Source organism: Corapipo altera, unplaced genomic scaffold (genome assembly GCF_003945725.1).
Source record: "Corapipo altera isolate COAL_440 unplaced genomic scaffold, ASM394572v1 77b, whole genome shotgun sequence".
NCBI classification, from domain to species: domain Eukaryota; kingdom Metazoa; phylum Chordata; class Aves; order Passeriformes; family Pipridae; genus Corapipo; species Corapipo altera.
The window spans coordinates 4,481,040-4,505,806 of NW_020884933.1; the positions used below are offsets into that span (position 1 = coordinate 4,481,040).

General features: G+C 40.0%; 1 protein-coding gene across 2 annotated transcripts; it reads left to right on the forward strand.

The window, feature by feature from the left end:
• MAPK14 (mitogen-activated protein kinase 14) lies at nucleotides 1–23,783 on the forward strand. 2 transcript variants are annotated; one of them, XM_027659947.1, is made up of 12 exons: nucleotides 1–538; nucleotides 7,187–7,316; nucleotides 8,354–8,412; nucleotides 8,788–8,899; nucleotides 9,418–9,447; nucleotides 9,888–9,935; nucleotides 10,386–10,500; nucleotides 11,552–11,623; nucleotides 19,355–19,434; nucleotides 19,977–20,055; nucleotides 20,352–20,525; nucleotides 21,376–21,913. In XM_027659947.1, the coding sequence occupies exons 1-12, from the start codon at nucleotides 423–425 to the stop codon at nucleotides 21,441–21,443; spliced, it is 1,083 nt and encodes a 360-aa protein (XP_027515748.1). In that variant the 5' UTR covers nucleotides 1–422; the 3' UTR covers nucleotides 21,444–21,913. The 2 variants fall into 2 exon arrangements, with proteins under 2 accessions (XP_027515748.1, XP_027515751.1); XM_027659950.1 differs by lacking the exon at nucleotides 19,355–19,434 and adding an exon at nucleotides 17,243–17,322 and having other exon boundaries at nucleotides 6–538; nucleotides 21,376–23,783.
• The last annotated feature ends 984 nt before the right edge of the window (nucleotides 23,784–24,767 follow it).

Genomic DNA, 24,767 nt, shown 5'->3' on the forward strand with positions numbered 1-24,767 from the left:
CGCCTCCGCCTCGCTCGCTGCCGGCTGCGGGACCCCTGCTGCGCCTCACGGGGCCATCCAGCCCCTCGCGGCTTAACCCGGAGGAGAGAGAGCAGGGCGGGAAGGCGGTGACAGGGCCACGTTCGGCATCGCCCCCCGCGTCTTTTGGAGGGGGGGCAGTGGCGGCGCGGAGCGCAGGCGGGCGGGGCGTGTGGGGCCGGCGGCGGCTGCGTGGGCGTCCCTGCTGCGGGGCCGTCCCCGCCTGGGGAGCAGCGAGGCGGGGAGGGGAGGGAGCGGAGGAAAAAAAGGAAGGAGGGAAGGAAGAAGTTGTCCCTGCTGCAGGAGGAGGTAGTGGCGGCGTCGGTGCTGCTGCTGCTGCAGCTGCGGGCAAAGCCTCCCCCTCCCGCCGAGCCGGGCCGGGCGGGGCTGGCTCCGCAGCCGAGATGTCTCAGGAGCGGCCCAAGTTCTACCGGCAGGAGCTGAACAAGACGGTGTGGGAGGTGCCCGAGCGCTACCAGAACCTCTCCCCGGTCGGCTCCGGGGCCTACGGCTCCGTCTGGTGAGTGCTGGGAGGGGACCGGGCTGTGCGGAGGAGGTCACGTTAGGTCGCTGCCCCCCCCTGCCCTGCAGAGACCCACGGCGGGATCCGTGCGGGGCGGGCACCGCGGCGAGCGGAGCTTGCTTATCCTTTGGGGGTTCCTCTCCCTCAGCTTTTTACTGTCGAACAGTTTTCCTCACGGTTTAAGAGGGATACTGCCGGGAAGCCGCAGTCTTGTCTTTGGAATGCGTTGGGGATTGCACCACACGGCAGGTGGTACTGAAACATTTTTGTAGGGGAAGATAATAATGTGTCGTCCCAGTCCCCCCGCCCCGAATGATCTCATATAGACATATTTCACTGTGCCTTCTTGAGTTAGTAGGTGGGGGCTGGGGAGGCATGGAGCCTGATAAGTCCCCCATGGCTGGTTTTGCAGAGCTGAGGGCCTGGCAGCTCTTGTCGCAGTTTCTTTCTGGACGTGAAGAATAGATTATATTTGAGGCAATTGTATTTTAAAATGGAATTTGTTAATAGGCAGGGAGAAGTAGAGGGGAGGCTACGAGGACTGTTATTGTATCCCTGACTTGCAGTGGGTGTACAAGTACCGATGTTTTCTTGGCATTAGTAGACAAACACAGGAAAACTCCTTTTATTGCTGTAGAAGGACAGAGTTACTGCAGTGTGTTCTCCCTGGGAGAGTAAAGTCCTGGTATGAATCCTGCAGAAATACAGCGAGCTTGAAGAGTTTAGTTTTTAATTCTTACCTAATAGGAGCAAAACAGGCTACATGTGTGAAATATAGTACATCCTTAATTTGTAGTTGCTCTGCTGAAGTATGTTGGATCATTAAACATAAATGGAGTTGCATGCATTGCTTAATCTTAAAGACAAAGTAGTATTTGGATCAGTTTGACGGCTAGATTTTAGCAGTCATTTAGTAGAGCTGTATAGTGTTCACAGATTACTGTCTCCCTTTCCTAAGAAACATCTTCCACACAATCATTCTGTTTTTCATTCTGTGTTCTTTGGTTCTGTCAGAGTGTGATCAGAATTTGCAAATATGGGTGCGTAATGATTACACAGCTGCTCTGCTGTTGTGTTTGAGCTGGCATGCATATTTTTTATTAACACAGTGTGCAAATTTATATCATGAGTATCAATTTTATTATAAGGAGGGATGCATGCTAGTAAAGAATTTTGCATGTGCTATGGTTTTAATGAACTGCTCTCAGCTGTTCTTAACTTCTTCAGTTATAAAATTGTTGCTAAGTTGAGCTGAAATGACGTGCATTTCTTAAAATGCTGAGCCTCAAGTATGCAAATGCCTCCATTTCATAAAAGAAAAAACGGCTGTTTAATTTTGTGGCAAGATTAACCAGTATACTTGTTGATTTTTTTTTTTAATAGAATCATAGAATGGTTTTGATTGGAAGGGAGTAGACAGGTTTTGTTTGGTGAAAGTAGGGCCTTGTTGATGGAGCTGATAAATACCCCTGTAAGTATCACAGAGTTATGTAACTCCTGAAATGTAATGGTAGATTAATTTACTCAGTGCCTTGTACATTGTATTTTAAGGCTGATTCTGTATTGTCTAGCCCACTCCTCTTTTCCCCCTCCCCACAATCTCCACTGTGTGTAATAGTTCCAAAGCTTGTTTTCATAACCAGTAACTAAAGAGTTTGCATTGTGAATTTCCTGTTTTGCTGTGTCAAAACTTTCAAAGATTGTGCAACTGTGTTCAGACCAGATGAAACAGTGTTGTATTGGAAGCAATTTCAAACATGTGGCACATGAGCCTTTCTACAGTCCATGTTAATAGCTTCCTGTATGTTCTTCTAAAAATAGGTTTCAGAAAATATATAGTTCAAAAAGGCTAGTGATACGGAAAGTATGTCAAAGTTAAAAAAATCAACAAACAAAAGTCTTCACATGTAAGTTTATTAAGCTACAAGTGGTGATTCATATTATTTAGGATATTCCTGCAATGACTTGTTCTGCTCTCTATCCCTTTAGAGATTTTTTTTTTTTCCTCCCCAGTAAAAAGTTACCTGGTTTCATTTGAGACTTTGAGTTTGGTGTATCTTTGTTGGGATAGTAAATAGTGGGGGTTTAACCACCCTTAAACCAAATGCTTAAATATACTTCAGTATATATTTGCTGCATGATCATATTCAACTGTAGTACAATGCTCTGTTGTTTATTTAGTTGCCAAGATGAGGCATTTGAAAATGAGGGATTTCTATATAGTGGAGGGGAAAATTAATAAAAAAGAAAGAATTAAACCAATAGATGAATCACTTAGACTGTGGAGCTGTCGGGTGCTTTGAATGTCTGTTGTGAGTCGGAACACCCTGATACACGAACTTGACTGTTGTGTAGTCAGTGGATGGAGAGAGAGGCATTTTCTGCAGGCAGCCTGAGACACACGCCTAAAGTTAGAGCAAATATTGCAGGTTTTTTCAAAGGATGGTGTGCAGTATTGGAAGAATGATGTTCAAATGGCCAGCTCAGGTATTTTTCAAGATCTGTTTTAAGAAATGGAAATATGTGGAGATGCATGTAGGAATTCAGTTCTGAAATTTGGAGAAAAATCTGGATGTATCCTCCCATTGATTCTTACTAAGTCATATAACAATTGCTGTGACATCTGTTGTGTGAAATGGTATTTCATTTATTCTTGCAGCAGTTTTGTATATTCATACAACATAGTCTTTTGTGTGAAAAAGGTTTTGTAACCAGGCCTACACTGGAAAAAAAAGGGTTCCTGATATATCGGTCTTGTAATGTTATTTAAGGAGGAGAGGGGCCTAGACAATACAACATCTTGCAGTGGGAAGTTGCTGAACAGAGATGGGATTGATGGGTGACTCACAGGTTAGTTGGAGGATTGCTTTGCTTCTTGTGTGTGCTGGTGAGAAGTCTGGGCATGTGGCATTAGTTCAGCCAGTTCTAAGCTAAGCAAAACAGTGTTTTGATAATTTTTACCATCAATTTCTAAAATGCTGTGAAGGCACACTCAGTATACTCTTAGTTTACTTTGTAGTTGTATTTTTAGCAGCTGCTGTTTGTGTGTTATATTGATACCTGTGTAAAATAATGGATCTGGTTTAATTCTTTGCAAGCTGTCTGTATGACCTTAATTAATTTGGAAAGTAGTTGAACAGCCAAAACTTATTCTTCCTCAAAATCTTGCATAAGATTTTTTTAAATTTGGTTTTGTTGGGTTTGGTTTTTTGGTAGACTGTCAGGTGATACAATCCTTGCAAAACCTTTGATTTCTTCCCATTTCAACCCACAGTTGTACTAACAGTGAGTCTGAATGTCTTGGATACTGAGATAATTACCAGACAAACATATGGAAATTTTAAAATTTAAAATTTAAGAAATTTTAAAACATCAGGCTCCAGAGGGAATTAAATAACAACCCTAAATATCACCTCTGTAGAAGCATGCAGGTGCCTCTAAAGCATGTATGTGCTTGAAGGGACAGGTGCCTGCTTCTCCTGTAAGGTGTGGTAGATATGTGAGGAGTGATATGAAAAGAACTACAAAACTGAGTGGGAGGAAGCAGCCGTACAGACAGGATTAGCAGAAGATGTGTGAGGAAGGGAGAATCGAGTAGGAGAAGGGCAGGCACAGAAAAGCCATGGGCAGAGCTCTGAAAATGCTGGCAAGTAGTTTGAGCTTTATGGGAACTTTTTATATTAAGAAGTGAAATTAGTGTGAAGACATCTGTCCAAAGGGAGATTTTTATTGCAACTTTTTTAGAAGCAGAAGCTAGTGTAGCAGAGGCGAATGAGATTTACAACTTAGTGTGTTGGGAGAGTAACTGACTGAAATGCAGGTACAGGTTGAACTCAGAAGTGACTGGTGTTAATAATAAACTGTCAGGTACTAAGAACTGTGTTTTTCTGTCTGTGACTGGGGGTATATAAATTAACTTCAAAGGTACCACTGAAGATACTCAGTTAGCTTAGGTATTTGCACTAGCAATGTGCAGCATACTATTTAGCAAAATAGCCTTTGCAAAATAATCTTTCTGATTATCTCGTATTTAAATAAATTGTGTTCATAAGTAATTTTGTGCATACTTTAGTTCCTCAGACTACTTCAAATGTTGCTTCTAAGATCTAAGTTGGATCAGTTTATAGGTTCTCTAAAATATTTGTTTTATTCTACCTTTTATGTTCTGGATTTAATTCAGATTAGCTCAGAATTGTAATTCTAGCTTGCTTTGGGTGAGGTGGATGCAATTCATTTGCCATAGCACAGTACTATGTAAGAGGTTAAAAAATGTATGATAAATTCTGAATTTGTGCTGATCCTGTTTTAAAAGAGATTTAAAACTGTACATCATGCAATTTTTTTACCCAATTGGGCTTCATTAGCTGAAATATGATCAGTATTATGCAGCTCTTTTAAGTCTGTGATGGAAGCCAGATTCATGTTCTTCAAAATGCTCTCCAACTGACAGCTGTCCTGTAGCTCCATGAGAACCATTAGACAGATTATCTGTATTGGCAGAAAATTACTCAGCATGCTTGTATCTGTAGGGAAATAGTCTTTAGGCCTCAAATGTGACCAAACTTAGTCTTCTGACTTTAAGAGTAAGTCTAGATTGTGAATGTGCAGTAGTACGAAACTTTCTTTCCTGAGCTTGTGCACAGTGTCATTGTTGCAGTGCTGCTGATGGCAATTCCTCTTGGGCATTGTACAGCTACTATAGCAGCATAATAACTTGATACAGCCCCAAAAATTGTCATTAAAAAAAAGATGAAACTGAATTTCATTTGGACCCTGAAACACGTTATGTTATGTCTGATGGCTCTGAAATCTTCTCAATATCTTGGAAACCATCAGTATGAAAGAGTTACTGGTATATGCTGCATTTTGTACCTGAAATGTTTGAAAACTGATAAAGATTCATGACTAATTCACAACAGCATGTGTTGAATTATGATAACTAATCTTATTTTTGCTCTAAGTCCTAGAAAACACCTTATGTATCAGTAAAATATTGTCAATGTAATTTCAGGCCGAATTAGGGATCTTGGTATATTGCAAAATGGTGTATGTATTTCATAAAGTGTTGCAGCTTAAATATTTATTTTTCTAGTGGTGTGTGAGAACTTGCTAATTTCAAATCAAGATTAAAAAATGAATGCTTAATGTCTTCTTTTGTCTACTCAAGCTGAGTGGGGTGTAAAGGATAACGTGTGGAAGCAGTTGCTCACAGGCATTCTTTGAGCCAGTATGATGTAGCTTCAGTAATTCAGCTGTGGCGGGTTGGTGCTCCTGTGACCTGCTGTCTGTACTCCTGTATGTTTTCCAGAGAGCTCTTTCCACTGTGTGTATGCCCTTTATAGAAAAGGAGATACTCTTCTTCCACTGTGCACAGTGGGTGTTTCCATTCTCTGGCAGGACCTGGGGAAAGGATCCCTCTTTGTAGAAATGAACCAATACTGTGTTTTCTATTTCTCATGAACCTCATTTACGAAGTTCCTTGGAAACTGGGCAACTTTGAGCTAAGAAGTCTTTTTGCAGGTTAATTCCAGTTGATTGCTTTAAGAATAAATGACAACTACATTTATTTCAAATAGCTGCTTTGGCAGGGTGGGCATTGTGGGTTGCCCGTGCGATTGTGGGTTTGTTCTAGGGTTACTTTTTTGATTGGTTTTGAACTTTGTTAGTTAAGCTTTACATTTCACCTTACATTTATAAATGTGTAGCGTTCCTTTTTGCTTGATGTTTATCAAGAACTAGTACATACTCACTTTTAGATGGAAGCAGGAATTCACCTGAATCATAATGCAGCAGGAAAATAAATACTGTACTTCTATGACTTTCTTCATTCCATACTCTCCTCATGTTTGTTGTCTTAAGTCAAGTGCTACCTTGATTTCACATCCTCCCTTTCTCCTTCTCCTTCCTTTTGGACAGACCAGAGCTTTATAAGTTATATAAGGACTTAAAAAAAAGATAATTTTACAGTACAAAGCATAAAAAACCCCAAACCTATTTGTACAAAATTTCTGCTAAAGGGACAAGTTTTGGTAATGTACAGCTAATTATCATTTATTCATGTGCATTTTTGTATAACAGAACTTTAGGATTGGATGTGATTTACCAAAGAAATTTGATTTCAGCTTCAGTCATAGTTAACAACAGTCATATATGATTTTACTAGGCATAAGTCTTGGATTTTTGTATGGACTTAAATCCATGAATGGTAGTATTTTGAGCTTAGCATTTTGTGATGAATTGTGGTGTATGAAAGTATGTTTAGGAATTGTGATAATATTTACAAGCACTCTCCCTCTTTCCAGAGCTTTATTACATATTTATGTTTAAGAGCACTTTAGACAGCAAAGTCAGAAACATTTCTTTTTTTTTTCTACAAAATTTCCCTTTACTGTATGGACAAGACCCTTTACTGTATGGACGTGTCTCTTAAACATTTTCTGTAGAAACCAACAGTTGTGTAAATATGTGGGGATTTTGGGTGGGAATGCAGGTTATGGACCAGGATACCTAGAAATTATTTTCGTTGCAGAAACAGTGTTGACTGTGACTCAGTATCTAGATAGCTGCTGCCTAGAGTTTCTAAGTGTGGATTTGAAGGCATTTATAAAGAATTCATTTGGATAATTTGATTACTCTTTGTTGTAGCTCTGCCTTTGACACAAAAACTGGGTTGCGTGTGGCTGTGAAGAAGCTGTCCCGCCCATTTCAGTCCATCATCCATGCCAAAAGGACCTACCGAGAGCTGCGGTTGCTTAAGCACATGAAACACGAAAACGTAAGTTGAAGGAGATGGTATGAAATATTTCTCTGAAGTTGGACTATCCAGTGAGCATCCATCATGATTGTATTTAAGATCTTGCTGCATATGATTTTTTCCTAATGCTAAATACAAAGCTTGCAGTAGTCCAAGGGATTATAGTTGTAAAAAAGCATGCAGAGTAAAAAAAAAAAAGCAACCAAACCCAAAAAACCCACAATAGCCAATTTTGTGTTAAAAAATCTTAAATGTTCTATAGAATATAATCTTGAAGTTACAGTTTAGCAAGTTCATGCTGTCATAAAGGTTTGGGACACAAGTGATGTCACTTACATTCTTGTGTTTGTTTGCTGTAGTAAACTGCAGTTTTTGTTATGTTAAGCATTTATTTAAAAAAAAAATCCCAAAGTTTGTTTTTAGTGGCTTCTGGAGGGTTTTTAATACTTGTTTTGGCTTGCCTGTATTAGAAGGGTGGGAAGTAGATGTTCACTAGATTCCTGTAGGTAAAATAGAGAGGAAAAAAGGGGTGGTGGTGAAGGGGTGGAAATTAGATAGCTTTTCATACAAGCGATCCACTTAAATTATCAACAAGGAAACAAAACAATGTGACAAAGTTTATGTTGAACTATTTTTTGATATAAGTTGCATTCGGTATAGAACACAGTTGGCTGACCCATTTCTTGTGTGTGTGACATTAACACACCAACATATTGTTACACTGCAGACTGTTCGGAGCAAGCATTACATGCAATGGAGCAAAAAGTCTCATCACGTGCAAATCTGGAAAGTATGGCAGTTTAAGGGGCTTGAGCATAAGGTAGTTTTCCATATCCTGTATGTAGTCTAGTTCATTATGATCTTGAGCAAGTAAATGAACCTGCAGAGCACTCAAGTGCGTCTGCATTATATTTTCAAGTTTCAGAAGGCCTCGTTAGCTTACATAAAGCATAACACTGAGCAGATGGAAATAAAAATGTCTACTGGAAGGAGTAGCTTCTATGCCACAAAGGATCTTAGTAATTGTATATTTCACAACTTTACTATTTTCTTTCTAGGTGATTGGCTTGTTGGATGTGTTCACCCCTGCCAAGTCACTAGAAGAATTCAATGATGTGTAGGTAACTTCTCTGAAGACTGCAACAAAATACCTTTTGTATCTTCTTTTATGTCTCCCAGATTATTACAGAAATACTTAACACCTTAATTCATCTGCCATCATTCACAAATAATTCTGAATTCCATCACAAAGATACTAGGACATCCTAAGCAATTGCCCTTGTCAAACTTGTTCACTTGGTGTGTTTTATTGACCAGTGCTGTTGGAATCAGCGTACTAATCTGCTACGTTATTTAAAGTGTTGTGGATATATTTCGTTCATTAACATGCTTTGGGACAGTCAGCCCTGCTACTGGAGATGCATAGAGAATTTTTATCCTAATCCTGTTGAAGAGATTGCTTCATAGCCCACGTGTTTCCTTCTGATAATAGGTACTTGGTGACACACCTTATGGGAGCAGACCTGAACAACATTGTGAAATGCCAGAAGCTCACCGATGACCATGTGCAGTTTCTCATATACCAGATTCTTCGGGGACTGAAGGTACGTGCATCTGTCCTACCCAAATGCTCATCAGCAGGAGGTGCAAGTTCTTGAGGAGTGTTATGTCCTCAGAGATTCTTGTGAGTACACAGTGGGGCTTCTGTAACTTTCCTAATGTATCGTAGGATAACTTTATATTATCGTTCTTTCATTTTATAGCTCTTTGGAGCTCTATATCAGTAAGGTTACCTATCATTTTTGTGTATTCCTGTGGGCAGAGTCTGGAAAACTATGAACTGATGCCCTCTAATCTGCTCTGACTATGAATTTACCCTTTCTTCAGTTTTGTTTACTTGTGTGGTTCCACTCAGGTGACAGCACTCCTGGGTGTTCCTAATGAGAGACAAACTGGAACACCTACCTACTTAAAACTTACAGACACACAGCCAGGTCCTTCTGCAGACAAGCTGTAGCATTTGAATTGTGTGGGCTGGTGTAGGGCAATATTTTCTGCTGAAGAAATGAAAAGGAGGCTACTTGGACTGTTATATAAAATTTATCATCTTTTTTTTTTACAGTACATCCATTCAGCTGACATAATACACAGGGTGAGTGTTTGTTCTAAGATTGTTTTGGTACAGGAAACACTGTCTTTAAAAAATGAAGCACAGAATTTTACCATGTAGCACTGATTGAAGACAGAAGAAATTTTCTGAGAATTAGTTTGGTTAAATAGTAAAAGGATTAAACATGGGAAGTGATTATCAAGATCTGTAACTTCTGTTTCTGCCTGTGTTCAGCTTGTATCTTTGTGAAGCAGCTTTTCTATTAATATACATATATTGCACTGGTTTTGCAATAATCCTTTATGCATTTTTGCTTATATGCGACACCTCTGAGGATGTCAGAAGAGATCTCTGACTCTCTGATAAAATACTTTACCCAGAGTTGGTATTTACACTCAGTTAGAATCTATATTTCTATCTGCATTTATATTTTTATCTACTTCAAACTTGTGAAACAACACTGTTGATGTTTAATTTTTTAGGATTTAAAACCTAGTAACCTAGCTGTTAATGAAGACTGTGAGCTAAAGGTAATGTAATCACAAGATCTGATTGGTTTGTCTGAGATTTGAGTGAATGCTGTGTGGATGTCCCTTGCAATTAAAGGGTCAAAATAATTCCTTTTGAAAATACTCTTGTAGCCCAAGATACTAATGTGCTTCCCAGATGTAAAGAGATGTAAGGATGTGTTTTCTGTATCTGTTTCTGTGTTTCTAATGAATCATAATGAAAGCGAAGAGTTAATAGATTTAGTTTGGGTTTTAGTTGCTTTGGAGACAAGATATTGAGAGGTAATTCTTATTGTTGAGTCCTATACTGCTCTAGGCTAGTGTATTTTAACTGGTTGTGAAATTTGGTTTCATAATCTGTTTTTGCAGTTCCACTACCTCTCTTCTCCCCATTCCGGTGATTGCTTGATTGTTTGCTCTAGCTGGTTTGCATTGTTCCACTGCAGTAGTTGGTGTATGTCTTTTCTGTAGATCCTGGATTTTGGCTTGGCCCGACACACAGACGATGAGATGACGGGTTATGTGGCTACCCGGTGGTACAGGGCCCCTGAAATCATGCTGAACTGGATGCATTACAACCAGACAGGTAATGCCTCTAACTAACACAAGGCTTTTCAGTTTCTGAATAGTGGGGAACAAAGAGATTGTCCTTGTACCTGCTCCCTTCCATTTGATGGAATAAGTCGGCAGTCATGGTAATTATGCTTCAGTAAGGGAGCTTAAAAGAAGCAAATCATAGAATTGGTGTTTGAACCACAGTCTGTCAATGTAAGTTAAGAATCATTGTGATAGCATTGACAAGACTGCTTTAAATTTGAACCTTTGAAACTGCAATCAGTAAAATATTGTCAGCACTTATCCATTGTTTTCCCTAGCACAGTAGTTTTTAAAGTAAGTGACTGGAATGGATCTGGATGAGGAGAAGGTGTGCTTTTAGGAAGCTGCTGGGAATACACTGAAAAATGTCTGCAGTTATGCTGTGAAGAAATGATTGAAAAGTATATAAATCTATCCTTTCCTCTCTTGTTAGCTACTTGTTCAGAGTTTTATCTTCCTCACAGTTTCCAGTATCTTCTCTCCAGCACACTGCACTTCCTATTTGCAGATCAGGCACAGAGAAGAAAAAACAAAGGCTGAGAATGGTTCTTGTACAGGACAGCATATGCACCATACAAAATAATGTGCTACCCCAATTTCATACATCAATATTTTTTCTTTTTTTTTTTTTTTTTTTCTTTCCGCTTGCATGTATATAGGCTTGTCTTATATCTCTGGTATAATAGTTGGTGGTTGTTTGGGTAGAATTTATGTAAGGCGATGTGCAAATTCATTCCTCAGAGCTGTCTTGGACAGGTTTTGTCCTCTGATTATATAGATTCCTCCCCAGATCTTTGGTGTTCAGTTCATGTTATTCTCTAGAAGGACGAGTTGCCTGATCTAGTATTCTGTTGTTTGTACAAGTTTTAGATGACACAGTTACGGAACTGTATTAGTTAGCTTGCAGTGTATTTCAGATTGCTTCAATGCCATGAGACTATTTAAGGGTGGAGTTGTTTGCAGTACTCGAACAGGGTGATTCTACTGAGATTGTATTTTCATGCATTATGTTGTTTTGCTTTCTTTTTTATTTTGTTCAGTTGATATTTGGTCAGTGGGATGCATTATGGCTGAACTGTTGACTGGAAGAACATTGTTCCCTGGTACAGACCGTATCCTTTAGAAGTAATATATTTTTTGAAATGGAACTTAGAGATCTTCATTTTCACATACTTGACAAGAAAATAAGTTGTGTTTGGTTGTGTACTTTTTTTTGTTTGTTTTCAAATTAATGGCTTCTATTCCAGCGAGATGAGGTGAGTTCTTGATTTTGCTGCACATCTGTTCCTATTTATTAGCATCCCTAGAATTACTCACATGCTGTTTGTTTCTGGGAGTTACTTTCCTTTAAGTTTATTTAAATTTATTAGTTGAGTTTGTAGAAAATACCTGCATGGCTGTCTGCTGAGAATCCTGTCATGCTTCAGGTTTCTAGCAAATGCGAAGCATCCCTTCTGGCTTCTCTTTGTCCTGTGGGTATGCTGTGAAAGCAGTGGGTTTGCAGATTCTTTGGTGCCAAGGTTCTTGTTAAAATTGCTTTGAAATGTTTAGGTTCTGCTTCCACGCCTGACTGTAAACAGACTGTGAGCCTTCTTTCACAGCATCCTTGTATTGATATGAAAAGTCAAGCTTAAATAACGTCTTTCCAAAATTATTTCTTTTTGCCTTATCAAAGTGGACTGGGTAGGACACTTTGGCAAATTTATGAGAACAGTTTGTGAGATTCGGTCACATTTTCCCTGGGAAGTTGGAACTGAGACTTCATGCAAATTGTTGCTCTTAACAGCTTTTCTCCATTCAGGCACACAGCATAGCAGAGTAATTTACTACTGGCAAGAATTTTCATTGCCTAGAGGACTTCATTTGCCAGAGAAAAATACATTGCCCACCTTTGACCAAAGTTTATTATTTCAGCCACAGTTTTTTTATTTTAGTAACTTTTATTAATTTATTAGTATTTATGCCTGTTAATTCAAATATGTTAGCAGTTGATGAAAAGAACACTAGTGTTGGAAGTGCTGGCCTTCTGTTTACTGTGTTGCCTTCAGAAAGCATCTCAAGGAAAAGGCTCTCATTCCAGCTTTGACACAGTAACCTCCCTTTTCAGTGTGCTGTAACTTTATCCTCTTCCCTATTTTTCTGGTTGTCTTCATCTCATAATTTGTCTCCATATTTGTTGAATTGATTGTATTCCACTCTGTAGTCATCTCTGCTGTATATTTCTGTTGTCAGACAGAAACTGAACTAAAACAGAAGTGGCTTCGAAGCTAGAAAAAAAGTTACTCTCTTTCTATCCACTGATTGAGCATGTGTAGGTTACTTTGAACAGATTTGTTTCTTTCAAGAAAAACTGAGAGATCAAGGATTGTTGATTCAAACAAAGCAAAAGTCTTTCAGCTGTTGCCATTATTTGACTCTAGTAACAGTGGCACTTTAGATTTTAAAAATCTTGACACTTGCAGCTAAAATATTTGCTAATAGGATTTGCAGTGTGTAACAAATCCTTCATGATGAGTTCTTTATGACTTGAACAACAGTGATCTTCCAAGCCTGAGAATTTTTTTCTCCAACTGTGTTCTTAGCTGTAAATTATAGCCAATAATATCTGCAATGCAAAATAGAGTTTACTTCTAGGATCTAAATCGTTTGCTTTGTTATACTTCACTAAGTTATATCTCCCAGCAGATGCTTGTGATTGTTTACTTTAAATGCACAATTTCTTCTGCAAATGGCAGCAATGCTTTTTAATGAAATGCTTTTTCTGTTCTAAGATTTAAGAAAGTATGGTGAGATTTAAGAAAAATAAGGCCCAATCCTTTCCCATTTTAGACAAAACTTTGTAGTACTGTAGTTCTTACAGTTTGTGTGTGTGGTTTCCCACTTCAGGTAAATGTATGTGCTTTTTGATTGTGAAGTTAGAACTATAAGGGGAGCAGCGTTGGTTCAGAATCTTGTTTGTGCATGTAACACTCATCCAAGGATCTCGAAAGGACCCAAGCTGTCAGCTTTCATCCCAGTTTTGCTGACATATAAAGACAGCAAGCAGAAGTTAGATAACAGTCAGCTCTAGTTTATTCCTGTCTTGGAGGGCTCTTTGAATATATGCGTGATTTTAGAAGAAAGTTTTTAAGAAATTTTCCAGGTTTAGACACTGTTGGATAGTTCTGGGCTCTTAATAACTTCTTTGTACCCGCAGATTTCCTGAGGCCTGTGTTCCTCCTGCAGTGTCTCTATACAACTGCTGACTTAGTGACTTTGCAAATACTATTAACGTATATAATTCAAGGTATATTTAGCTTGCCTCTAGTAAGTATTGCTTGCCTCAAGTAAGCTTGCCTCTTGCAGTATGTCCAAATCCACTGCAGTTCTAGAAAATTCTCTGTGCAGTTGGAGGCAACATGACTCTGCGTTCTGTGTGTTCAGGAAGCTGGAAATTGCTCCTGTTTGACAACTGAAAATTTGAAATTCTTGCTTTTTGGTCTCAAGATGTTCATTTTTTCGACTCTAGAGCTTCACGTTTCTAAAATTAAAGAGACAGTGACAGAATACATAATGGCTTCTCAGGATGATCGTCCTTCAGTTTAGATGGTTCTTTTGTTTGAAGTATTGGTCCCTTTCACCAAGAATCTGGCAGAAATGGTGTGATGTTATTTACAGTCCATCACATATTTCTTTATACGGCGCAGAGATGCATCTGTTACTTGTAAGAAGCTTCAGTATGGGTAAGCTGTGCAGTCCATTTAATTGGGTAAGTAATAAAGTTGTATTCTGAGATTATGATCTTCAATGCTGTCTATGATGATTATGCCACTGATAAGCTAATGCTGAACTTAATGTTCTGAAGGACCTAATCTGTAGAGATTCTGAACATGGCTGTCATTGATGTAAAGCAAAAATTGAGATACTCTTAGAAAAAAACCCCTATGGTTAATATGGGCTTAGCTCTGCAGTATTGTTACAGTACTCTTAAGTTAAAACTGAATGCAAGGTAATTGAATTATTTGTACTGTAATCTATGGGTAGAAATATTTGGATGGAAGATGGACTTCCAGTATTGATAAGATCTCTGCCAGGAGGCGGAGAAGGGGAGCAAGATTGTGAGAAAGACTAGTGGGAGACAAAAAAATGAGGTAATGAAAATCAGAGTCCTTTAGGCTTTTAGCATGAGTCATAGATAGAGGCTTTTTTTTTTCGTATTATTGTATCTGTCTTATACCAAGATCAGTTTCTGCTAAACGTGTATATTAAATTTTTGCAGCTCTTGTAATGTGAATGATTCACACAAGTAAGTAGGAAAGTTGACTCTGTTTGACAGTGTGACTCGCATAAAATCATATAAAGTGAAAATAAGAATATCTAGAACTGTTTGGACTAGTTTAACCAATTTTGTTTTTCTGTATATTTTACGTTGACTGTATTCCCTTAAACTCTGAAGAGTGTTTTTATTACTGTTTCTATTCAGTAGTATGAGTCTCATGATGACTAACCAATCTGAAATTACCTATTCTTCTATTATGTCTTATTCTTGCTTGTGGTGGCAGCTAAAACAACTTTGAACTTTGCTTTTTCTGGATAAGCTCTTACAATCCTATGATGTCTGCTGCTAATGGTGATGGCAGGTTGTTTTCTGAATTTTAGAATCACTGAGGCTCATCAGTCCTTGGGAGTATCTTGGAGATGGCACTTGGGGTTTGCATGCTGTGCTTTTCTTCTCTATGCACATGTGGTGGTATTTTTCTTCTGCTTTCTATTTACTACATCTTTTTCCTGTCTTTAATTGCTTATGGCTCATTTTCCTGGGATGTGGTAGGCCCTGTAGTTAAAGAATGCTGCAGTTCAGCAGGCTATAGATGGCAGGCCTGAAACTAGAAGCAGGGATGGATTTTGGCAGGCCTGTGGCAGTGCCAGTTACACATCTGTGTTTTCTCTTGTTTATCTCAGAAGTCACTGAAGCATATTACACAAGTAACTTCCAGTAGTAAATGGGGCAGCAATATTGTGGGCATACCTGGTGCACGTGATTTTAAATGCCTTTAAAGTAATTTAAATATTTAAACTGAGGTATGGCATGTGCTTCTGAGGCATGTTAGCAGTTGAAATTTACACAACTGCGTCTTGCACAAGAATGAATGAAAGATGTAAGGGCTGTTTTAAATAGCGCTGGAGAAAAGCCAACTTAAGAGTCAGTTGTGGTTAGTATAGTGCCCTCTGCTATTTCTCCTACAGCAGCGAGCGGGTATTCTGACTTCATTTTAAGCATTGACAATTAAGAGTTGGCAGTTCAGCTAAGCTAAATCCAACTAGATACACTGGGTTTACACTTAGGTTGTGAGTGCTTTAAGTAGCTACAAGTTGGCCAAGAAACTTGACAAGTGAGAATTTAAATCAACTGTTCTGACAAGCTATTTCCAAGGCTTTTAATTAATTTAATATGTAAAACTTTAGACCAGAGTTTACATCAAAATGTGAAGGTTTTAGCAAAATATTGGTGATTTCCTTCATATACAGTTTGCCAGTATTACAGGAACTCAGAGTTGTTGTTTTTCAGTTTGTTTTTTTTTAAACAGGTGACAGTTTTTGAAGTTCCTTGTAGTACTGAAATTAAAATATACTCTAGCAGGAAATGGTAGCTGTATCTTAAATCATCAGGAAGGCATTGATCCCAGAAAAAAAGATTGTCTAGTAAGTAGACTACTTTTATTGCAAGGGAAATGTGTAACTAGTTTGGTATAATTAAAGCAAATGTAAACATTACAGACAGTCTGAAGTCACTATGGAGGATAATTCAGGGAAGAAGAGATATTTTGTGTTAATGGTTCCTAAAAAGGTATTTTGTCACCTTACTATCTTGAGTTTTAGACATAAAACAGTGTCTTTGATGGACCTATTTTTCTCCTCCACTCAATTGTACATTTTGTCACTTAGGCTTTGTTAAAGAGGACAGCTCAGACTGTTATGTGACCTGGTGGAAGCTCTGTTCTGGAGTAAATGTTCTTTGCATCTGCAGTGTTACGTCCTGAGAGCTGTCCACATAGATACATTAAACCTGAGCCCATATTCTGTTTCTCTCTGCTGCTCCAGCAGGTCTGGAGGGCAGAAGGGGACGTGCAGGTGCTTTGGCCCTCCTGAACCTAGGGGCTGGCAGGGGCCAGTACCCTCTGGCAGAGCTGCTCTGGGCCTGGGAAAGTTGTGCCCCATGCTCAGGTGAAGCAATGCTGGAGGTTACGAGCAGGGGCCAATCATCTTCTTACTTTCTAAGTTTTAGAAGTGGCTAAATTATCTTGGAAGGTGTTCACAAAAGGCCTTGGCTTTCTTTTTAATATTAGTGCCCACCCTTTTCAGCCTTCTGCTTTACTTCAGCTGTCACTAACACAACCTAATCCTGCTAACTGCGGCCACTTTGGTGTGGGGCCTGAAGGGGTGAAGGGAGCATATGAACTGATCCTATGCCAGTGGGGCAAAAGCTTAGAGTTCTGCTCTAAAATAGTTAAGGATGCAGTGACCGATTCAATGCATGTTTTGTATGTGTAGACAAGATGTTCAATCTGTCTGATAGAGAGATGAGTTATAAAGGGGTATTCAGTTGTAAACAAGAGGAATTAATATGGTTTGCTTAAAACAGATTTTCAGTCAAGGCCTTGGCAGGAATTAATTTTCAACATTAATAGGGTGATATGTTGCGCTTTTCATTTTGATTTCTCCCAGCATTTTCCTTTATGGTCCATCATTAGATATTGATCAGTTGAAGCTCATTTTGAGACTCGTTGGAACCCCAGGGCCTGAGCTTTTGAAGAAAATCTCCTCAGAGTCTGTGAGTTTACACTTTGATTGTGATATCTGCCCTTTCAGAAGTCCCAAGTTTGTGTGTTGTTCTCCTGTAATCTCTCTGTAGTATGCGTTGGGATTTATTTTCTGTTATTTTAATTCTTTTGCAATTCTTTGCTCTTGGATGGCTTTGAGTTCTTATGCTATGTGTATCTGTTCTTTATTCCTCTTACCTCTGCCCATGGTATAATTTTGTCCTTTCATATTCGCATTTTACGGCTTTGTGACTTTTCTTTCAGTTCGTGGATTGTATGATCAGATATTACTGGGGAAATATTTTTCACAGCTAAGAGCTTGAGGCTTATCTCTATTATTACTTCTCCAGATTACGTACCCAGGGATCTTTCTAAATAGGAGCAAGTGTGTTATCCTGTAAACACACACAGTCCCTTCTGTGCTGAAATTAAGTCCTGAAACACTGCTGCCACTATCTTTGTTTTTGTAGCATAAAATGCCTTTTAGATGCCTGTATCTAGCAGCTGTTTCCAGGGCACACAGCATAGTCTGCTGAGCATATAACTACTTGTGCTTGTAGGATGTTGCTATATGGGGCCCTTTTTATCAAGATAATAGCAAAAAAACCAGCCATATTGCCATTTGCTGTATTGTACTAATCTTGAATTGTGAACTTCTGCAAAGACAGGGTTAAAAATGGCTTTTAACTTTACCTGCTTGTGAAGGTGGAGTGCATAAACCTTAGAGCAAGGGGCGCTGTAGCAGTTGGGAGTAGCAGGTTAATGCACAGTGAGCAGTGAGCTGGCACAGGGATCACTGGCAGTGCTTCAGCAAGTCACTGCTGTTTGTGATGCACAGCAGAGGATCAGAGCAGTGGAGAGTGGGGATAAGATTTAGTGCTGCAGCTTATGTTCCTGTTCTTGGTGACTGTAAATACAAAATGTGAGATTAGCCTTGGATTACATGTGATGAAGATAGATGTACAGTGCAAATTTGAATAAATTGGTCAACTTGCTGAATATTCCACCAATTTATTCCACCAACATCCCAAAGCTCTGGGATGTTCTGCCTTTGGAGAGGTTAGAACTAAATAATGCAGGTTGCTTTGGTTGCTCTATGAACTGACCTTAAGGCCAGTCTGGTGTTTGAAGTACAGGGGACTAGCAAGAGACATAAACTGAAAGGTTGACTAAATTAAGCAAAAGATTAGTTTGCATATGTAAGCTGAAGTGGGTCTTTTATTATATTTATTGTGCAATAATAGTTAAAAATTGCTCTTACCGAGGTCTGAAACAAGAGTCTGTTAAAAAAAACCAGTAAAATACTGTTCTACAATTTTTTTCCATTGTATGGGGAATGCAAAACTATTACGTGTTTGAGGGCCTTTAGTGTGTCACTATAACAAATTGTTTTTCTGCTGCATTACTTTACTTGCTCTCACTTTCCCTGTTCACTGACATCAGTCTTATGCAAAGCTAGTGTTTCGCTAATTTTGCACTTACTGCTTTCTTTCACCTCGCCCACATATCAAAATGCATTCAAAGCTGTTCAGAAGGTGTCAGTTGTGAGCCAGTTTCACTTTGCACCACAAAAAAACTAAAGTACTTCCATGCAGGGAGGAGGTAAAAAAAAGCTGGTAAGCAGTGCAGAGGATACAGGTTTTGTTTCTGTTTTAATTTTTGTTGATTTTCCTGAAGCTGTATATAGCTTCAGCGGCCTAGGAAGAATTTTGAGGTGTAGCTTCAGCTGAAGGAAACATCTACTCTGATGGCTTAAAACTTTTGGGAAATGTGAACGCAACCATGTTGGAGTGTAATAGTGCTTTTATTGAACAGAAATACTTCCTGTACTGGCAGTTACCAACTGATCAGTGATTCTCCATTGTTTCAAGTGTTCACTAGGGTAATTGCTTAACTTCTCACAAGTAGTTGAAAAAATTAGTGGGCCCTGCCTATATGGCTTTTGCCTTGTGGTTTGCAGAAGAGATGCTTTGTATGCAACTGTTTTGTGTTTAAAATGGTTTTTGCACTGTTTTTAACAAAGCCCTTGACTAGGCACTTAAGATATTAACCAGCTTCAGCAGATCATGCGTCTGACGGGAACACCCCCTGCATATCTCATTAACAGGATGCCCAGCCATGAGGTGAGATCTGAGCAGACGAGGGGGGTTTACAGGGCAGGTCTTCACTTAGTGTTCACCTCTTCTATAAATTCTATGCTTGCATGTGGCATGGGGTGGGCAATTAACTACCTGCTCTTCAGCAAGATTTTTGTACTAAATAAAGTCTCGAGATTTGGACAGTGCGTACCCAACCACAGACTTCTGAGACTCTAGAGAGTGTGGATGTGACTTGGTTTTGTATTGTGTGCCATGCTGTGCAGCTTCCCAATGAACAGCACGCTGCACACAGCCTTACTAGGACTCCAGGGAGTCAGCTCTTGCTGTGCCTCTTTGCTTTTCAGTCTTGCATGAACCACAAGTAATGTCAGTTCTTCCTCTACTGTCTTGAGTGCCTGCTAGTTGGGACAGGATAATGCTGATGCACTTAGTACTTGTCAGAGTAAGTAAAGAGAAGGCAAAGCAAGGAAACAGACTATAATAACCAGTGCTTTAGGATAGTTGAAAAGTACTTTGTCTTGGTGGCTGGATTGTATTGTACTTCAACAGAGTATTTGTTTCCACAGGCAAGAAACTACATTCAGTCTTTGTCTTACATGCCGAAAATGAACTTTGAAAATGTGTTTATTGGTGCCAATCCCCTGGGTAAGACTTGTTTTATTAAATGCTGTATTCTTCCTGAAATTGAAGCTAGCATGTCCTGGGACACAAAGACGTTCCCAAAGATGTGTTCTGACTAGTACAGAACAGGGCTATGTACTGTTTTCAAGTTTACAAAGTATGTGTGGGCCAAGGGTGTAAAAGGAAGAAATCGTGAGTGATGGGTGGGTCCTGAGAAACTACAGATTCCTCATCTCTGTTGGGCTTTTACAAGCTTACATTTCAGAGTACACTGTCACACATCTCACTGTGTAATCCTTTCTGTTTTGGTGCTCTTGCAGCTGTGGACTTGCTAGAGAAAATGCTGGTACTGGATACGGACAAACGCATTACTGCAGCAGAAGCACTGGCCCACGCCTACTTTGCTCAGTATCATGATCCAGATGATGAACCAGTGGCTGACCCCTATGACCAGTCTTTTGAAAGCAGAGAACTTGAGATTGAAGAATGGAAAAGTAAGTTTGGGGGAGCGGAGAGAGAGCCAGCTAGCTTCTCTTGTTGTCATAGAATCATAGAATATCCTGAGTTGGAAGGGACCCACAAGGATCATGGAGTCCAACTCCTGGCTCTGCACAGGGGTCGTGTGCAACCCAAACAATCCCACCATGTCCCTGAGAGTGTTGTCCAAATGCTCCTTGAACTCTGACAGCCTTGGGACCATGACCTCTGCCTTCCTGCATGGGGAGTCTCTTCCAAGTGCCCAACCACTCTGGGTGAAGAATCTCTTCCTAATACCCAACCTAACCCTCTGCTGACACAGCTCCAGCCATCCCTTGGGTCCTGTCACTGGTCCCAGAGAGCAGAGCTCAGCACCTGCCACTCTGCTGCCCCTCGGGAGGAAGCTGCAGACCCCAGTGTGTCTCCCCTCAGTCTTCTCCATCCTGTGAGCTGGGTCCATTCCATGAGCTGCGGTTCAACTAAACCCTGGTAATTAGAGGCACAAAAGAAAGTGATAAAAATATGGGCATCCTGTTGATCCTGAGGTCCTTACACTGGCTGAATCTGCCGTATGCTATGCACATATTTAGGATAGTCCCTGGTAACTGGTTATTACTAGGAGCATTCAAACATGTAAGCAACATAGTTGCTCATGTCTTTATGTTTTGTAACTTATTCACATCTCAATGCTCTTTCCTTGTGTATGTTAGTCTCTGAGAGTAGTGTAACCATTCTTCTCTTTTTTGTCTTAATTAAAATATGTTTTTAGATCCTTTAAGGTTGTTGTAGGTTTTCTTGCATGAAGAGATGTCTTTAGTATGCTGTCATAGTACTGCTGCTAAGTTTCTGTCACACTTTTCCCACTAGGCCTGACTTACGATGAAGTAATCAGCTTTGTGCCACCACCGCTTGACCAAGAGGAGATGGAGTCCTGAGAAACTGCTCTCTTCTGTCTGTCCCACTTCACTGTGAAGGGAAGGCCTTTTTGTAGGGACTCTCCAATTATCGTTCAAGTGCCTCATCACAACAATATTCTCCTTGGTGGAAGGGTTTTGTGTGTGTTGAATTGGGGAGGGAGGGGGGAGGGAGGAAAGCTGAGTCCATGTAAACATGCTGCATGCTCTCTTGTATTCTGTGTACAGCCTGGGGCAAGCCTCTGGAGACCTGTTCTGACTGCACTTAGTTCTTCCAGAGTAACAGTGCACCACCATTTTGCACTGCTGGGGCAAGATGGGGAAGCTGACATTTAAAGGTTTGGTTACAATCATTGCCATTTATCAATTCTCCTACAACTAAGTAACCTCAAAATAATGAAAGTTGGTTTATAGGCTTAGAGAGTCCTCTGTTTTCTTCAGGAGTGAAGGTGGGGTTAAGGAACATCCTTGTTCAGTACCAGGTGTCTGATTTATATCCAGATCTTCCTGGTACAGCAGAATGTAGAGGCCTTCCAACGCCTGATCCTTGGAACATGAAAAGATGTTGTTTTGAAACTGTAAATATGTTTGTGCCTTAAATGAATGGGAAGAGAGGGGAAAGGAAATCTCTGACCCACTGTTTTTGAGGGTGAAGGCTCCCACATAGCCAGGCATGAACTCAATGTAATCAGGAAATAACTTTCTGAGGCAACAGCCTCAACCCCTGGATTGGGTATTCCTGTGTTTTTCCCTTTTCTCCTCCTCTTGTTCTGAGGCTTCCTAGCATTAGCTCCTAAGAGACAGAGGTTGGAGAAGATTCTTGCTAGCCACACATTTGTGTATTCTGTTTCTTAGAAGGTGATGTGTTTTGCATGTTGTAGCTGAATGTGCATGTAGAGCTGCTTGATTTTTGTCCTTATTTTTTGGGGATGGCACTGGGGCAGTTAAATCATCAGTGAAATGTTTACTGAGTACCTCAGCTGGTGCTGTGAAATCACAGCACCCTTCCTCCTTTGCTGCAGCTCATTGGGAAATACCTGCCATTCAACAAGGAAAGGAGATTATATATGGCATATGGAAATGTGCCCCTTTTTCCTTGTTCTGACCTTCTGTTTGCAGAGAAGGAGAGCTTGGGCTGGAGAGTTTTTTGTGAGATCAAGTGTAAAAAATGTTCTTTAGAGAAACATGGTATCTTGTGCCAGAACTTATTTCCTGAAAAGAATTTTTTTAGAAGTATTGGAATCCAAAGCAAAGAAATAAGCATGCATAAACACACAATCACCCTTTCACTGTCTATATCTATAAATATAAATATTTATATATATAAAACTAACATTAACCAGAAGGGTTTTTTTACCCTCTCAGATAAGAGCTTCTTGGCTGTTTTTTAGCAGTTTGATCTCTGCCCAAGGAAACGTGAGAAGAGAGTATGTTTGAATACAAACAGGGTTCAAATATTTTGTATTTTACAGGACTCTGCAGGAGTAAAATACCCAGTTAGGGACTGGCAGGAGGGAGGTTTCTCAGCACGCTCATGTGCTAGAACTGTAGCTGGGGAGTTCAGGAGCCCAATCTTAGGGCTTCTGGAGGAGACATTTTTAGACATTAATTTGTTGCAGGCATCTTGTGTGGGCAACTCATCACATCACTATGTATGTGAGGAGAAAGGCTTTCGAAGTATTTTGTATTCTTGTTACCTGTGGGGCAGAGAGGAACCATTTGTAGTGTTTTTACCCTGTTTGAAGAGGCAGCACAAAGGGATGGGACATGAATGACAAAGCCATCGATTCTTTCTAGGCTACTTCCCAGTGATCTCTTCAGGCTAAATATTTAATAAAGGTCTGGGCTGAGATGAAGAGAGTAGTTATATCTAGGATAAAACTCTCCACAGCCTAAAAAAATCAAGACAGAAAACCTCCCTTCTCTGCTGGACCAGCAGTCTGGGTATTCAGATGAAAATGTCGATATACTATGTAAACCTACAGCAAGATTATTTTTATCAGCTGTTTTATGTGTAGATGCTATAGTGTGAGTTCATGCGGAAATATTGCTAAAAATTTTTAAAAATCTAGATGTTGTGCGTGTGTGTGTGTGTGTGTGTGTGTGTGTATGTATGTGTGTCTGTGCGTGTGTGTGAACGGCAGTGTTTCATTTGGAGTCTGTCCCTAAGGGAGCCCATGTGGAATGCACTCCTGCTGTCAGTGCAATGCTGGTCAGCTGCCTGCAGACTGAGCAGGATGCTGCACTTGAAAGAAAAGATCTGCTATTTTGTTTCTATCCATGAATTTTGCTGTAATTGGTTATGCCAGATAAGATGTCACAATACCACTGGTTAAAAATAAAATTTATTTTTCAGATTTACTGCACTGATGGTACTTGCAAACCTCTTACACTAAAGTGTTTGTTTTAGCATGGTGTGTGCTGTAAGAGATCCTGTGTGTGATGGCTGGGGTGGGGGTCGAGGCCGTGTCTTGGTGGCTGACTCTGCTGACATGGAGCTTCTTGTCCTTATTTGTCCCAAGTGAATTCTTTGCTACAAAAGTAGCTTAGAGTCTGACTGAGTATGGGACACAGAAAAAAAGCCCCACCTTTTATTTTCTGTTTAGCACAGGGAAGCAATAATTCAACACAAATAGACTAGCATTCTGCTGCCTACCTGGCCCTGGGACCCTTCCCCAGTAGGACTGGTTTATGCTTGTTTGCTATTTAAAAGTGATTTTTTTTTTCCTCTTCAGTTGCCATCTAGTTGGTGGTGGAAAGATCTGTACCATAGCGGAGCTTTTCCAACTTCTATTGTATATCAGTGCTACTTACTCAGAAGAACTCAGATTGAGCAAAGCTGTGTTCTTCACACTGGCACAACCCTCAGTCACTGAAGTTCCCAGGCCATGATGAACCAGGGGGGTTGTGTTGATCCCAGTCGGGCAGCTGATCCACACAATGTGTGCACTTCCCTGCCACAGAGCTGTGCAGCAGCTGATTTGAGGAAGTACAAAAAAACTTTGTTATCTCAGCTCCATGAGCCTTCTTGTTGGCTTTCACCATCTGTTGGCCTAGGTGCAAACAGTGGAGAGGGAGCAAAAAGCCTAAACAGGACCAGTCATTTGTTGTTTTCTGGGAAAAAAATTCAGAACGCCCAAGATGTACAATCCCAGAATGTGCTCAGTTACAATATATCCTGGTTAGCAAAAAAAAAAAAAAAACAACACAAACCTTAAAATCAGTGAGAATTTAATGGGGGGGGGGAGAATTACACTTATAAAATCAAATTACTCTCATGAAGCTTAACAGTCAGTGTGCAGCCCTTGCAAATTGTTGTCCAACTATGCTCCAGTCAATGGTACG